The following is a 14,864-nucleotide window of genomic DNA, read 5'->3' as shown; positions in this document are numbered from 1 at the left end:
GTCACATAAGGGTATCTAGAATATATTTAAAACTCTTAAAGCTCAACAATAAGAAGACAAAACCCAATTTATTTATTTATTTATTTTCTTAAGAGATGGGGTTTCACCATGTTGGCCAGGCTGGTCTCGAACTCCTGACCTCAGATGATCCGCCTGCCTCAACCTCCCAAAGTGCTAGGATTACAGGTGTGAGCCATCGCGCCTGGCCACAACCCAATTTAAAATGTACAAAAGATCTGAAGAGGTATTTGTTCAAAAATTATATACAAATGACTGTTAAGTACATGAATAGACACCCAACATCATTAGAGAAATGCAAATCAAAACACAAAAAGATGGACAATAAATGTTGGGGGGGATGTACAGAAATCGGAACCTTCACAAACTGCTGGTGAGAATGTAAAAATGGCATAGCCACTCTGGAAAATATGGCAGTTCCTCAAAAGGTTAAATGTAAAGCTACCATATAACCCAGCAATTATACTCCTAGGTATATATCCAAGAGAAATAAAAACATATGTCCACACAAAAACTTAGACACGAATGTTCATAGCATTATTCATAATATCCAAAAAGTAGAAAAAACCAAAGTATTCACTGACTGACGAATGGATAAATAAAATGTGGAGAATCCATGTAATGTAATATTACATAGCAATAAAAAGGAAAGGCATACTAATACATACCATAACAGACAAACTCTGAAACCACTATGCTAAGTGAAACAAACCAGCGGCAAAAGTCTGCATATTGTATGATTCCTTTATATGAAATGACCAGAACAGACAAATCTATAGAGATAGAAAAGTGGTTGCCTAGAGCTTGATGCAAGGAAATATTTGGGAGAAAAATGTCCTAAAATTGCTTGTGGTAATGGTTACACAACTGAGTGAATTTACAAAAAACTATTGAACTTATAAAGTTCTAATGGTTGCATTAAATGCAATACGAATTTTGCTTCGATAAACCTATTAGAAACTTAAAACACGCTTTTCTTAAAGCACTCTTTAATACCAATTATTAAGATGATAAATCGTAACACAAATTAACCAAATAATTTAATCAAGTTAGCAGCCTCCCTTAAATATTTGCTAGTCTGTAACTATATATTTATGTATATTATATATTAAAAATTAAAGAAACATCACTTCAATATATATTCAGATTTTTCACTAATTCTTAATGGCTTTCTTCCAATTACTCTTAATGAATGGGGTTTTAATAAACTAAGTTCTCCCTTTACAGGACACAAACTGATATTTTAACAATTTTAGCACATTTCCATGAGGATCTCTAACAAAAACTTAGACTTCCTATCTGTGGTGAAACAAGCTTAGAAATATTCAACTTAATATTACCACAAAATAATTCTACTATGAAAATTTCTCAATTTGTGCTTCATGTTGAAAAGAATGTCAAGATAAAAAGCGTATTTTTTTGTAACTTTAATTTAAATTTTAAAAATATTGAGTAAAATTTTAAATATCAAACAAATTGTCAGAGTTTTAAAAAAATTATATAGGGGACTTTTTTCTTTTCTTATATACTTGAGAAATTTCTAAAGTAAACATCAGCAGAAATAAAACAATCACTTAGAAATAAATGCTTCGGCTGAGTATGGTGGCTCATGCTCATAATCCCAGCACTTTGAGAGGCCGAGGCAGGAGGACTGGTTGAGCTCAGGAGTTCAAGACGAGCCTGGGCAACACGGCGAAACCCCAACTCTACAAAAAATACAAAAATCAGCCAGGTGTGCTTGTGCACGCCCATAGTCCCAGCTCCTCAGGAGGCTGAAGTGGGAGAATGCCTTCAGCCCGCAAGGCGAAAGTTGCAGTGAGGTGGGATTCTGCCACTGCACTCCAGCCTGGGTGAAAGAGCAAGATACTGTCTAAGGAAAAAAAAAAAAAAAGTAAGCTTACATAAAACAATATATTCAATAATACTGCATAGAACTATCTATAAAGAAATAAATTGTGAATACAAAATAAACTTCAGTTTGAGCTCAGCAGAGACTTCCGTATTTGCTACAGGTTGTGCCAGCTTAGTAAACAGAAGTTCTTCATACAAGAAATTATCTCTAATAAATTAAGTAGAGTACAACAATATAGAGGAGAGTTATTTAATTCCGATTTACATAAGTACACCATAATATGACAATACATTATTGGAGGTTTTTTGCTCTTTTTCACCATACCTAGTAATGTAATACGTCAAACTTACAAAAAATCCTGACACACAGGAAGACCCATGGGTGGAGAAGGGAGTAAGGTAACAGAAATAATAAAGCTTGGGACAGAAACTGAAATTGAAAGTGAGTAGTGGGTTAAAGCAGCATTATTGCAGATGGTGACATTGAACAGGAAATAGGTAGTTAAGACACAGGAAATTGCGTGTCTGTAAAAAGACACACCAATAAAGATAAGGAACAGAAAGTCCCATGAGAGAATGTGAAGACTGAGTTACAAATTCATGTGGTAGAAAAGATCACACTAAGGACCAATTTGAAAAAGAAAGAAAAAAAAGATGCAGCTGGAAGAATTTACTAAGCAGCTATTAACGGCTATTCCCACAGTACTTGGAGAGAATTCCACAGTAATTTTCCTTCACCACACTGTCTTTCATCATTTGCATTCATTTCTGTATTCTGTGATACTGTGCTGGGGTTATCTATACAAAGGCTGAAAAGTAAGGTTCAGAGTTAGGACATGAGGTCTCAGCACTACAAGGAATTGGGAAGCTGTTTTTGTAACCTAGCATATCATCACTCCGGCCTGTAAATGATAAACTAAAAAGTTCGTAAAACGGCAGTGCTGTTTTTCAAAACTGACATTTCCAAAATGGTCTGCTTTCCCAGGCCTGAATACTGTCACACCCAGAAGCCTGTGTCAATCATAATCTTAAATTCAGTCACTAACTCAGAATGCCACATGTGCTAAACACACTAGTTAAAATGCAGAGCCCAATAAAATATTTTCAAGCAGAAATTAGAAGGCTAGGTTTTAACAGAATAAAAGCATTCATGTTTTTCCAAAGTTGCAATAAAATTAAATCAACATAAAAGGTGGACAAAATAGAAGAACTACTTCTGCAAAAGGAATGTTAGTATACTTAGTCACTGGTACTGTTAAAAATTATTTTTCATTATGTTATACCTGTGTCAGTAGACTATAATAACTAGGTATGTAAAATTTCACCGTACTTTCTCTCAAATTATCGAAAGTATGTACTTCACCTGATGTGGTAAATACAGTGTACACAAAAGTAAAACTGACAACTTTAGATATGATAGTGAAACATTTCAAATCTTTAAAAGGGCAAGGGCCATGTCACCTCTACACCACACCCTAAACAGCACCCAACATAAAATAACCTTTCAGGAAATACTTGTGGGATAATTCAACACTCTTCATGCCTTGTTACAACAAAACAAAAATTTTTCACATCTGTGTCATCTTAAATGAAAAACAATTACTTTTTTATTTTTTTAAGAGGCAGGGTCCCACTGTCACCCAGGCTGGAATGCAGTGGCTATTCACAGGAGCAATCCCACTACTGATCAGCACAGGAGTTTTGACCTGCTCCTTTTCTGACCTGGGGGGCCAGTTCACCGCTCCTTAGGCAACCTGGTGGTCTCCCGTTCCTGTGGGGTCACCATATTGATACTGAACTTAACGTGAACACCCAGTCGGCATAGTGCACTTCAGCCCAGAAATCCTAGACTCAAGCAATCCTCCTGCCTCAGGGTCCTGAGTAGCTGGGACTACAGGCATATGCCACCATGCAAAACAATTACATTCTTAATGATGAAAATTAATTATTACATGAAAGGTTAGGAAGACTAGTTTTTTTCTATTATTCTCTCTTTATAGCAGTAAAATGCAGATAGGAAGAAAAATAAATTTTAAAATTATTTATTGAGAAATTCCAGGTTTGAAAAACACTGGCAGATTCCTAATTTCAAATCTCCCCCTCCCTTTCTCAAAAAACTATAAAACCAATAAAGAAAATAAATAAAACACAACATAGGACCCACCTCTTTGCATTTCTAGGAGACAGAGAATTATACTGGCATCAGATTTCTCAAATATAACATACAAAGGAAGCCAACAGCAGAGCAACATATTCAAGAAACTTAAGGAAAGAAAATGCAAACAAAAGTGATTATACCATGGCAAGCTATCCTTCAAGTGTTAAGGCCATAGAAAACAATTTTGAATGTGTAAGAACTCAGAGAATATTGTACACATATAACCTTCTTCAGACATTCACTAGAACAGAAGTTAGCAAACTATGGTCCATGGGTCAAATCCAGCCTGCCATCTGTTTTTGTGAATAAAATTTTATTGAAACACAACCATGCTCATTCATTATGCATTGTCTATGACTGCTTTTGTGTTACACAGCAGTTGCATAGTTGCAACAAAAGCCATCTGGCTCACAAAACCTTAAATATTTGTTCACTGGACCTTTACAGAAAAAGTTTACCAACTGTATACTAGACTACAGAATAAGTTTCATTCACTCTAAAGACTTTGGAAAGCTCTGGCAAAAGGACCAAGAGCAAGCATTTAATATAATTGTAGGGCTGAGATTAAAACAAGAGTGGGGTCAATTTGCTTTAAGAAAGCACAGGTTGCAAGGCAATCCTAATACCAAAGCAGACTTGAGGATAAAAAGCATTAAACAAGGTAATAAAGAAAACTTTATATAATGTTAAAAGCCACACTCCAGCTCTGGAATATAACGAGGAGCGTACGATACTGTACTTTAAAGATGTTGTTAGGAGTGACATCACTGAAAATTGTGGAGTAGGGAACTCTAAATTCCATCCCTCCACAAAGGTAACTGGTAAGGTAGCAAAAACTGTCAGAATTAACTTTTTCACAACTATGGAATCTAATAAAAATTTTATAACAATGAAAGAAACACAGAAAGAAGTTGCAGAATTTCTATAAGAGAGAACTTTTAACGTACCCCAGTCTCCAGCTCAGCAGTGGCCTCTGAAGATGACAGCCCACATTCCTAGGGCAGGTTGCTCTTATCAGAAGGAGCAATATGGACCTTATTCTCAAATAACTATGGTTGTGTGTTTTGATGTCTGGTGGGTCCCTGAGGAAGTGACTCAAGGGCTTGTCTTCATTTCACATGCCTTGGAGCTTACTCAGGACAGAAGAAGCCTCCCAGGTGGCCTTTGTCAAAAGTACTTAAAGGCAAATATATTAGCTCCAGCCATGAGGGGTAAAGGATAACACGGGAGGGGTAAGGGATAACTAACACAGAGACCAAAAAACCTGTGAAAAAATAAGCTTGGAAATGAGATATTTGAGGGAAAAGGGGCTTTTTAAAATTCCTGGGCATGCTGAGGGCTAGGTGCATGCTCTGAAAAGATCTGAGGGAACCTTAAGCTTTCACCTCTAAATGAACTTTGGGCTCCACACAAACAGGAAGAAAAGGCTACGGCAGAGCTGTTAATGGCCTCACTAAGTGTTGAAGGAGTGCCCCAACAAAGCACCAATCTGCAAAGTCTGGGAGAGTTTGGGTTTTTTTCTTTTAGGGTTTATTTTGTTTTTGTTTTTTGGCTCCAGGCATTTAGGGGAATCTCTGTTAAATAACTAGATGTTTACTAAGCTAACAAGGGAGACCTCAGTGGCCACACATAACAAAGAACAAAATTTACAAAAATAGTTTAGAGAAGTCACTAGAACAAACCACCCCCAAAACAAGCAGCAACAACAAACACTAGGGAGGGGAGAGAATCTGATTTCCACAGTTACCAAGTTATAATATACAACATATCCAGACTTTATCAAAAAAAAAAAAAAAAAAACAAAAAAACTGTCCATGAGGAAGCTTAGACATTGACCTTACAAAACAAAGATTTTAAATTAACTCTATTCAGTATGCTGAATTCAAGAAAATCATGAACAGAGACCTAAAGAAAGCCAGGAGAATGATCTTTCAACCATATAGAAAAGTAAGAGTTAGAAATTATAAAAAAGAACCAAATAGGAATTATGGAGCTGAAAAGTACAATGACTGAAATAAAAATGTGCTGGGGTTCAACAGCAAATTTGAACAAAAAGAATAAATCAACAAGCCTGAAGATAGGTCAAATGGGAATATACAGTCAGAGAAAAAAGAAAAAAATAAAGAAAAGAAAGCAACAGAGGCTGAGACCTGTGAGACACTATCAATCATACTCTCTACATATAATGGGAGACCCACGAGAGGAGAGAAAGGCGCAGAAAGGATATTTTTTTAAATTATTATGAAGAATTTCTTAAGTTTGATGAAAAACATTAATCTACACATCTAAGAATCACAATAAACTCCAAGTAGGATAAACTCAGAAAGACCCACGACAAGACACATTATAATCAAACTGTCAAAAGATAAAGACAGAGAATCCTGAATGCAGCAAGAGAGAAGAGACTTGTCATGAATAAGGCATCGTAAGATTAACAGCTGATTCCTCATAAAAAACCATGCAGGCCACACCATAAGAGTGGATAGTGTATTTAGTATTAAAAGGGAAAAATTAAAAACCATCAACCAAGAATTCTATATTTTAAAAAACTCTCTGTAAAAAAATGAAGGAAATGTTTAACGGGCATAGTTTCAGTTTTGCATGATAAAAAATTTCTGGAGATTGGTGGCACAACAATATGACTATGCTTCCCATTACTGAACTGTATGCTTAAAAATGGTTATGATGGTACATTTTATGTTATGTGCATTTTACCACAATTAAACATAAATTTTTTAAAAAAGGAGAAATTAAGATTTTCCAGAAAAACAAAAACTAGGAAGTTTGTCACTAGTAGACCTGCCTTACATGAAATATTACAGGAAGTACTTCAGACTGGAATGAAAGGGCACTAGATAGTAACTTGAAGCCATACAAAGAAATAAAGAACACTGATAAACGTCATTACATATGTAAATATAAATGCCAGTATTACTGTATTTTTGATTTTTATCTCCTTTTTTCCCTATATAATTTAAAAGCCACATTCCACAATGTAGATATAGCCTATGACTACACTTAGGAAAAAAAATTAGTAAACTGAAAAATGAAATTAAAACACTGAGGTACAATGACTATGATTTATATAACTAAATGAGACCTCTCACACTTTATTCTAAATCAGATATCTCATATTTGTATTTCACATGGAAGAGATCCAGAATTGAGCTAAAATATAAGGATACTGGGAAGCAGAGTCTAACAAAAAGATCACCAGCCAAAAAGTCAAGATACCTAAAATGTTACATTGTCAGCTCTGCTAATAATTCTCAATGTCACTTATTAACTTCTCTGGGTCATTAGTTCCCAATTTGTGAAGCGGCAATGATATGACAATATTATAAGAATTTATATAAAGAAAAAAGAAAACAGTTGACATAAAATTATTTAAATTCTTAGTAAAATAGCAGGCAAATCCAAAATATTATCATTATTACTATACCAGCAAGCACATGCAGTTTATTTACCTGATGATGGTGAATGTTTCTTATGTTGCAGGAAAAATGCTGGTAGAGCAGAAACTTATCAACATCTTTCTCATTTACCTTTTTTGAGGACACTTTTGCCAGAGATGACTGGATACAAACGTGTCTGTTCTGGCACCTGTTCAGATACACAAGTGTTCAAAAAACAAGCAGTTATTAATTTGTGCTTTAGTAAAGAATACATAGAAATAAGGATAGCAAAAAAAGTTAAGCCATTACCAAGTGAGTTTTTTTAATGATGCCCAGCTATGAAATTGACATTACTGTCCCATCAAAAGGACTCTTTGCCTATTCATACTAGCATAGTCCTCCAGATCTATTTATGTATCTACTCAATCTCCCCATAAAATGCCTAAATGAATTCAGAAACCATCTGCAATTATGCAAAAGATCAAAACTATCTATAGAAATCAAACCAATAGCTCTGATCTAAATATCAGACTTTTCTAATCACTAAGTTAGACAGTCACAGTCAATTAAAAACTAAAAAAAGAGAAACAAAAGGATGTGTCAGGACAGCTTCCAATAACAATTTATAATACTGAACCAAATTTAAGCAGCATAATTACTTATAAAAACACATTTTAAAACCTGAGCAATTATTTTGCTTCAATTCATTCCTGCTGGAGCCACTGAGAAAATACAAAAGTTCTCTCTAGCAACAGTAGTCAACTAGGTCATCTCCTCCTTTCCTCTCCTCTGCACAGCTCAAACAGCTAGATATGTGGAGGGAGAGAGAGGAAGAACAAACCTCTAGCAGAAACCTGTCTTCTCTTCTGATACACAGCAGAAAAAGAACAAAATAATATAAAAATAGGGTTTTAAATTAATGTGTTTTTTTAATGATGCATAAAACCCATAAGCCCAAGAAGGCTCTAGGTCAAAGATCTTTAATGTCTTATAAATTGGGACTGTGATGCCATAGATAAGCTGCTCTCCTCAACAGCTAAAAATCATCTGGAGGTCAGTACTTTTATTCATATCTGATATTACACATTCTCAAGTTAAGCCAGTCACTGGTAAACACCAGAAACGAGATACTATAAAATAAACATACATCACAATCAACATGTTTAAAAAGCAATGCCACTCTAAAGGACATGAATCTCTCTTCATATATATTGTGTAAGGCAATGGTTTTTAAACTCATCAGGCCCCTCCACTGAGATGCCTCAGTGTAAGGAGGGTGAGTAGGCAGAGTTCCAGGCTCCCTGCCCAGAATTCAATTAAAACAACTTTACTTTTATCTGTTTTATATATTTGGGTTCTGTTGTTTGAACAAAGAGTTCTGCTACTTAAAAAAAAAGTCTGAAAGCAAAGTTTTTAATGAACATTGGTATTAACACTAACCGTGTGACCCTTAACAGCACGAGTCCATAAAGCAGAAAACTCCATAAAAGAGATACTCACAAGTTCCGAATGAAGTCAAGTGTGTCTTTGTCTTTAGCAATCATGTCTGCTAAAATATGCTGCACTCCTATTTCAATATCCTGAAGCGTTGAAAGCCCTTTAGGAGAAGCGTAAAAAGGAAAACAAAAACAAAAAGTATAAGATTGGTTTTAAATTCTATAACTAAATCACAGTAAATTAATTCCAGTCAAAATAAAACCTTAAGTTGACAGCCTTAAGACAGAAAGATATTGTAGCAGTATACTAGTTTCCCTTTGTAACAAAAACAAGTCTCCAAAAGCAATAATACAGACATAATACATAATATATTGCCCAGTGGTAAAAATGCATCTCTGGAGCCAGCTGCCTTGTCGAATCCTGGTTCTACCATTTGCCAGTTGTGAGACACTGGGCAACCTACTTGACTTCTCTGTACCTCAGTTTCCTATAAAAATGGAATCATAACAATACCTCCTTTATGAAGTGATTACAACTATTAAAGATGTTATGGGAAATATATATTAATAGAGTCAAAACCCAAGGGACACTACTCCAATTGTTTAAAAAATTATCCTTTAGAAGCAATTTCTATTTTGGATTATGGGGCATTTTTTCACATTTTCAACAACCCATTTGAATTTCACAAATCTCAAAAGCACAAAACAAGAGTTTTCATGCAGTTATTCCTCTTCACAGTTAAATTGTCTACAGATGAGCATTAAGTTCTCTTTAAGCATTTCTAATTTGCTAATTTATAGCAATGAATCTTGTAAATCAAGGTCTTTCTGATATCAGCTTACACTGAGAGAGATCATTTGCACTGTTTTGTTTCTTTTGTCTTTATCATTCTATTTGCATGAAACGTTTTTTGCACTAAACTTGAATCACACAAGCATGCATATCATATGTATGTTTTCCTGTAAGTAAAGTTTTAATGACTAATAAGGTACAAAAGCCAAAGAGGACAGAAGGATATTTATTATGGCATAATTAATAAATAGAAAATATCTAGTTTGGTTGTGTTAGGATAGCTATGTTACCTACTGAAGTAATTATGTTTACAGCTGACCTTTAAACAACATGGTACAGGTCCACTTCTTTTTTTTTTTGAGATGGAGTCTCACTGTATTCCAGGTTGGAATGCAGTGGTACGATCTTGGCTCAGTGCAACCTCTGCCTCCTGGGTTCAAGTGATTCTCCTGCCTCAGCCTCCCAAGTAACAGGGATTACAGGCGCACACCACCACACCCAGCTAATTTTTGTATTTTTAGTAGAGATGGGGTTTCACTGTGTTGGCCAGGCTGGTCTCAAACTCGTGACCTCAAGTGATCTGCCCACCTCAGCCTCCCAAAGTGTTGGGATTACAGGCGTGAGCCACTGCACCGGTCTGTACTTCTACATGGATTAATTACAATAAAAGTTGGAACAAGGGTGCCTGCCTCTCGTCACCCCTTCCACCTCCTCCACCTCTTCTGCTTTTGTTATTCCTGAGACAGAAAGAACTCCTCCTCCTCCTCCTTTTTCTCGTCAGCCTATTCAATGTGATGATGAGGATGAAGACCTTTATGATAATCCACTTCCATTTAATAAACAGTAAATACATTTTTTCTTCCTTACAATTTTCTTAATAACATTTTCTTTTTTCTAGCTTACCTTATTGTAAGAATATAGTATATAACACATATAACACACAAAATGTGTGTTAATCAGCTTTATGTCATCAGTAAGGCTTCAGGTCAACAGTGGGCTATTAATAATTAAGTTTCTATAAAGTCAAAAGTTATACCTAAATTTTCAACTTTGAAGAGGAAGTTGGGGGGGTGGGGGTTGTTCCCCTAATCTCTGTATTATGCAAGGGTCAACTACATTTTAAAGAAATTTAAAGAAAGAAATTTGGCTAATGAAACTAATAGGAATTCTATTTACATTTTAAGAAAACTTTCCTATGAGGGAATTTTCAGTAACAAATTACCTTTACAAGATGGAAGACTGTATATCTAATGGACTTAAAACTAACTATAGCACATAGAGCACTCAATAAACATTTGCTCTTATGTTAGCTCTCTCAGTCTTCATCTAGGAAAACCATTCACAAGAACTAATTCCTGGAGTTCCAAGTATCCCAGAGCATCATCACATGAAGTTTAATGACAACACCAGGGTCATAAGTCAATAGTAAAGATGGAACCTACAGGGAGAACCATTAATGGAAGCAGAGAACAGAAGAAATTATAGACTTTGCAATAAGAAAAGGCCTTTGAAAATCCCCCATCATAAGAGGGGAATATAATTTGAAACCTTATGTAATTAATGAATCTAATTAAAATTGTGCTAGAGCTCTAGAGAAATGTTGTAAAGTGTAGTCTAAGGACCCAAAAAGAAAATCATACCAGGTACTTGTTAAAACTATGAATTGCTAGACTGTGGAACTGAAGTATTTCACAGAGTGTCCCAGATAATTCTGATACTCATTCAACTTTAAAAAACTGCCACTAGGGAAATGCCTTGAGCTACTTCTAGAGCAGTGGTTCTCAATGGGAGGCAGAAATTATCAGAATCATTTGGGACACTCTTTCAAATTACATTCCCCTTCTCAGTCCAACCAGGGAGAAAAATAATTTAAAAGGAAAGTCTTCTGTGTTTTGAAAAAGCTCCTTTCCCAATCAAATAGATCTTGTGGGTTTAATACAGCCAAGATAACAGATGTTCCAAAAGTTTAGCACCTCAGTGAAATCAGGAGGAAATATGGTCCACAGAACCAGAAAATCATATCCTTTGCCTTACAATGAAATCTTTCCAGCTACAGAATCTTCAAACCTCCACACCTGTAAACAAAAACCGAAAGGCCAACATTTCTTTTCACTTTCTCTGCACTTAAGCTACCTCTTCTTATATATGACACAACTTCCTCTTGGACACGAAAGTAGTATTTTGGATCTCCCAGGACATAGTCCATTTGTGGCACAGTATAGCTTTATGATTCAGACCAAATGCTTACTGGTCTGTGGCAAGCAAGCAAGAAGTGTCTTCTACTGGAGGAAAAAAACTGAACTACCTGGTTTCTTAAATATTTCTTTCAGGAATGATAGGAATTATGAAACTTCTTTCAAAAAACAAGTAAAATTAAGGATGATCATGATTGTGTGTAACATAAAGGAGGAGGAGACAAAGAGAAGGAGAAAACATTCCTATCAAACTTAAAAAAAAAAAGCAGTACCTAGCTTATATAGACTTACTAATAATAATTCTGCATTTTTGATCAGGGTAAAAGAGGGAGTAAAGCAAACAAAAGTCCTGGCACGTCTGCTAGTACAGTACTACTGTAACTGTGCTAGACCCTGAACTATCCACATTATAAGAAGTATCACCAAGTGTCCATTGTCATATATTCCAGCAGCATCACCATGTATGACAATCCAAAGAGATATGGTTATCAAAAACCTACCCAGTAGGAACTCAGTGTATGAGAGAACTCAAGAGACCTTGGTACCAAAGGTAGTGAGAAGTAGAAGGAAAGAAAATCAACCACAAGGAGAAAAATAAAAATAAAAACAGTCAATAATCCTTTGTGCATCTAACATTCTGAAAGTTTCAACATTCCATTTTAATAAACATACAATGACTGGGCACAGACAGTTTCCCACTGTGGTTAACCTTAATGCTTAGCTATAGTCTTAGCTATTATTAAAATATTAAGTGTTGCAACCATTTGGAAATCTAACTATAAATACACATTAAAAATTAAACAAACTTGAATTTTACTCATTTCAACCCATCTCTAAATTCACATAATCCTATTTCACTTTTTCATTATTGCCCTTCTCCAAACATTAAGATAAGTGTGTTTGGGTATGAACAGATACCTGGATTTTACAGACACACCTACTCAGTTTTTTAAATCACAAATTCACATTTGCTGGGTTATTTAAAATAAAAACAGGCTATGGTATGCTATAATTTTCTACAGGTTAGAACATACTGTGGATTTTGTTATCAGAGACTGCCCTCTACAGACATTTACATGTCCCAGCCTATGGGATCCACAGAAGGACAAAAGAAACTGGAGGTCGGGGCGGGGTGGAAAGATGTAGGTCAAAGGGTACAAAGTTGTAGCTACATAGGCTGAAAAAGACTAGAGTTCTAACATACAGCACAGGGGCTGCAGTTAATAATATCGTAATGTATACTGTAAATTTGCTAAGACAGATTTTAGGTGCTCTTAACACAAAAGAAGGTAACTATGTGAGATGATGAATATCTTAATTTGCTTATCATGTATAGAATAGTTTGACTATAGTACTCACTTCACTATGTATTAATATATGTATATCAAAACATCATGTTGCACATGTTAACTATATAATTTTTTAATGTTAAAAAAATAATTTTTTGAGAGTAGAGACCACCAGAACATTAATTTCCCCACTCAATCCTAACAATGAATTTCTGAGAAAAAGCCACTCTTAACCAAAGTTTTTACTCCAAGACTCATTTTTACAATAAAACCAATGCACCTTGACATTTACCAACTGTCATTTCCCTTGAGTTTTTCTTAGAAATATGTCTCCCTTACTTCTTCCCTCTCTTATTCTCTGTTGTGCATGCACACACACAAAACAGGAAGATACACTTGGAGGGAAATTTCAGAAAAATACACTTTACTTCTACAGTAGAAGTGTGAGAGTGGAGCTTCACTTTACACTTCCTGGATGTCAAAACTGTTGACATTTTTAAAGAGTATTTATGACTTTTACAAGTAAACAAATTTTTAGAAATAAAAGCTTTAATAGACAATATAGGAGAATCTTTATAAACTTGGGATATGAAGGAATTTCTTTAAAAAGAAAATACAGCTATTATCTTAAAAGATGATTATAATAAAACTCAACTAATACCTATTTATCAAGAGATGCCATAAAGAAAGTGAAAAGACAAGTTACAAACTGGGGAAAAAAGATTTGCAACACATATAAATGACAAAAATTATTATTTTTTCATTAGTTTTCTATTGTATAGAAAAACGGGCAAAAGACTAGAACAGGCACTTCATCAAAAGAGAAAAGCTGAATGGCTACTCAATAGGTATGTCAGGATTTATTTCAATTATTCTACATACAATGTAATATTCTTTTGTATAATCATTACTTAACAAAACAGTTTTTTAACATACGTTTTTAAACTTAAAAAAAAAAAAAGAAACAAAGTTGATCTCTGTAAATAAAGCCAGTACCTTTAACATCAGGCCTAATGTATGATAGCAGACTGAGCTCCCCTGGTTTCTCAAGCAATGCCCTGGCTGCTCCTTCTAAGCCCAACTGTCTTGCTCTCTGGGCTTTAGTCCCTTTGCTCCCAGTTTTATATGGGGCAGACTAGAAAATAAAGGCAGAAAACATACGATTCAGTTTTAAAAAAACAAAAGTTAAAACTAGTATACAAAATTAAGAGGACATGCTGACAATGCTAAAGAAATCCTTTTCTCAATCTTTTCCTCTTCCTTCAGAGATGAATTAAAACTAATTTGAAAATGCTTACTGTATGAAGATGGTATGTGCTTTATCTTCTTTGTATTTTTCCACATGCTAAATTAGTTGCTTGGTTTCACTCATCTTAAAAACTCATTGCTTGGACTACAAAGTCCTCAACTCAAGCAAGCGCCTTTAAAAGTGTTCTACACATAATTCTTCTACTTCTTTGTTTTTTCTTTCTTTTTTTTGAGATGGAGTCTCGCTCTGTCACCAGGCTGGAGTGCAGTGGCGCGATCTCTGCTCACTGCAATCTCTGCCTCCCAGGTTCAAGTGATTCTCTTGCCTCAGTCTCCCAAGTAGCTGGGACTACAGGCACGCACCACTACGTCCAGCTATGTTTTTTGTTTTTTTTTTTTTTTTGCATTTTTAGTAAAGACGGGGTTTCACCATGTTGGCCAGGATGATCTCGATCTCTTGGCCTCGTGATCTGCCTGCCTC

General features: G+C 35.1%; 1 protein-coding gene across 1 annotated transcript in view; it reads right to left on the bottom strand.

The window, feature by feature from the left end:
- The window catches only part of SRBD1 (S1 RNA binding domain 1), a 231,114-nt gene that overhangs the window by 185,716 nt on the left and 30,534 nt on the right, over positions 1–14,864 (bottom strand). The window contains 3 exon segments of the mRNA NM_001133776.1: positions 7,495–7,630; positions 8,923–9,019; positions 14,132–14,270. Of these exon segments, the coding sequence (NP_001127248.1) occupies positions 7,495–7,630; positions 8,923–9,019; positions 14,132–14,270 (372 nt within the window).

Source organism: Pongo abelii, chromosome 12, assembly GCF_028885655.2.
Source record: "Pongo abelii isolate AG06213 chromosome 12, NHGRI_mPonAbe1-v2.0_pri, whole genome shotgun sequence".
NCBI classification, from domain to species: Eukaryota; Metazoa; Chordata; class Mammalia; order Primates; family Hominidae; genus Pongo; species Pongo abelii.
This window is presented reverse-complemented; position numbering and strand designations above follow the sequence as displayed.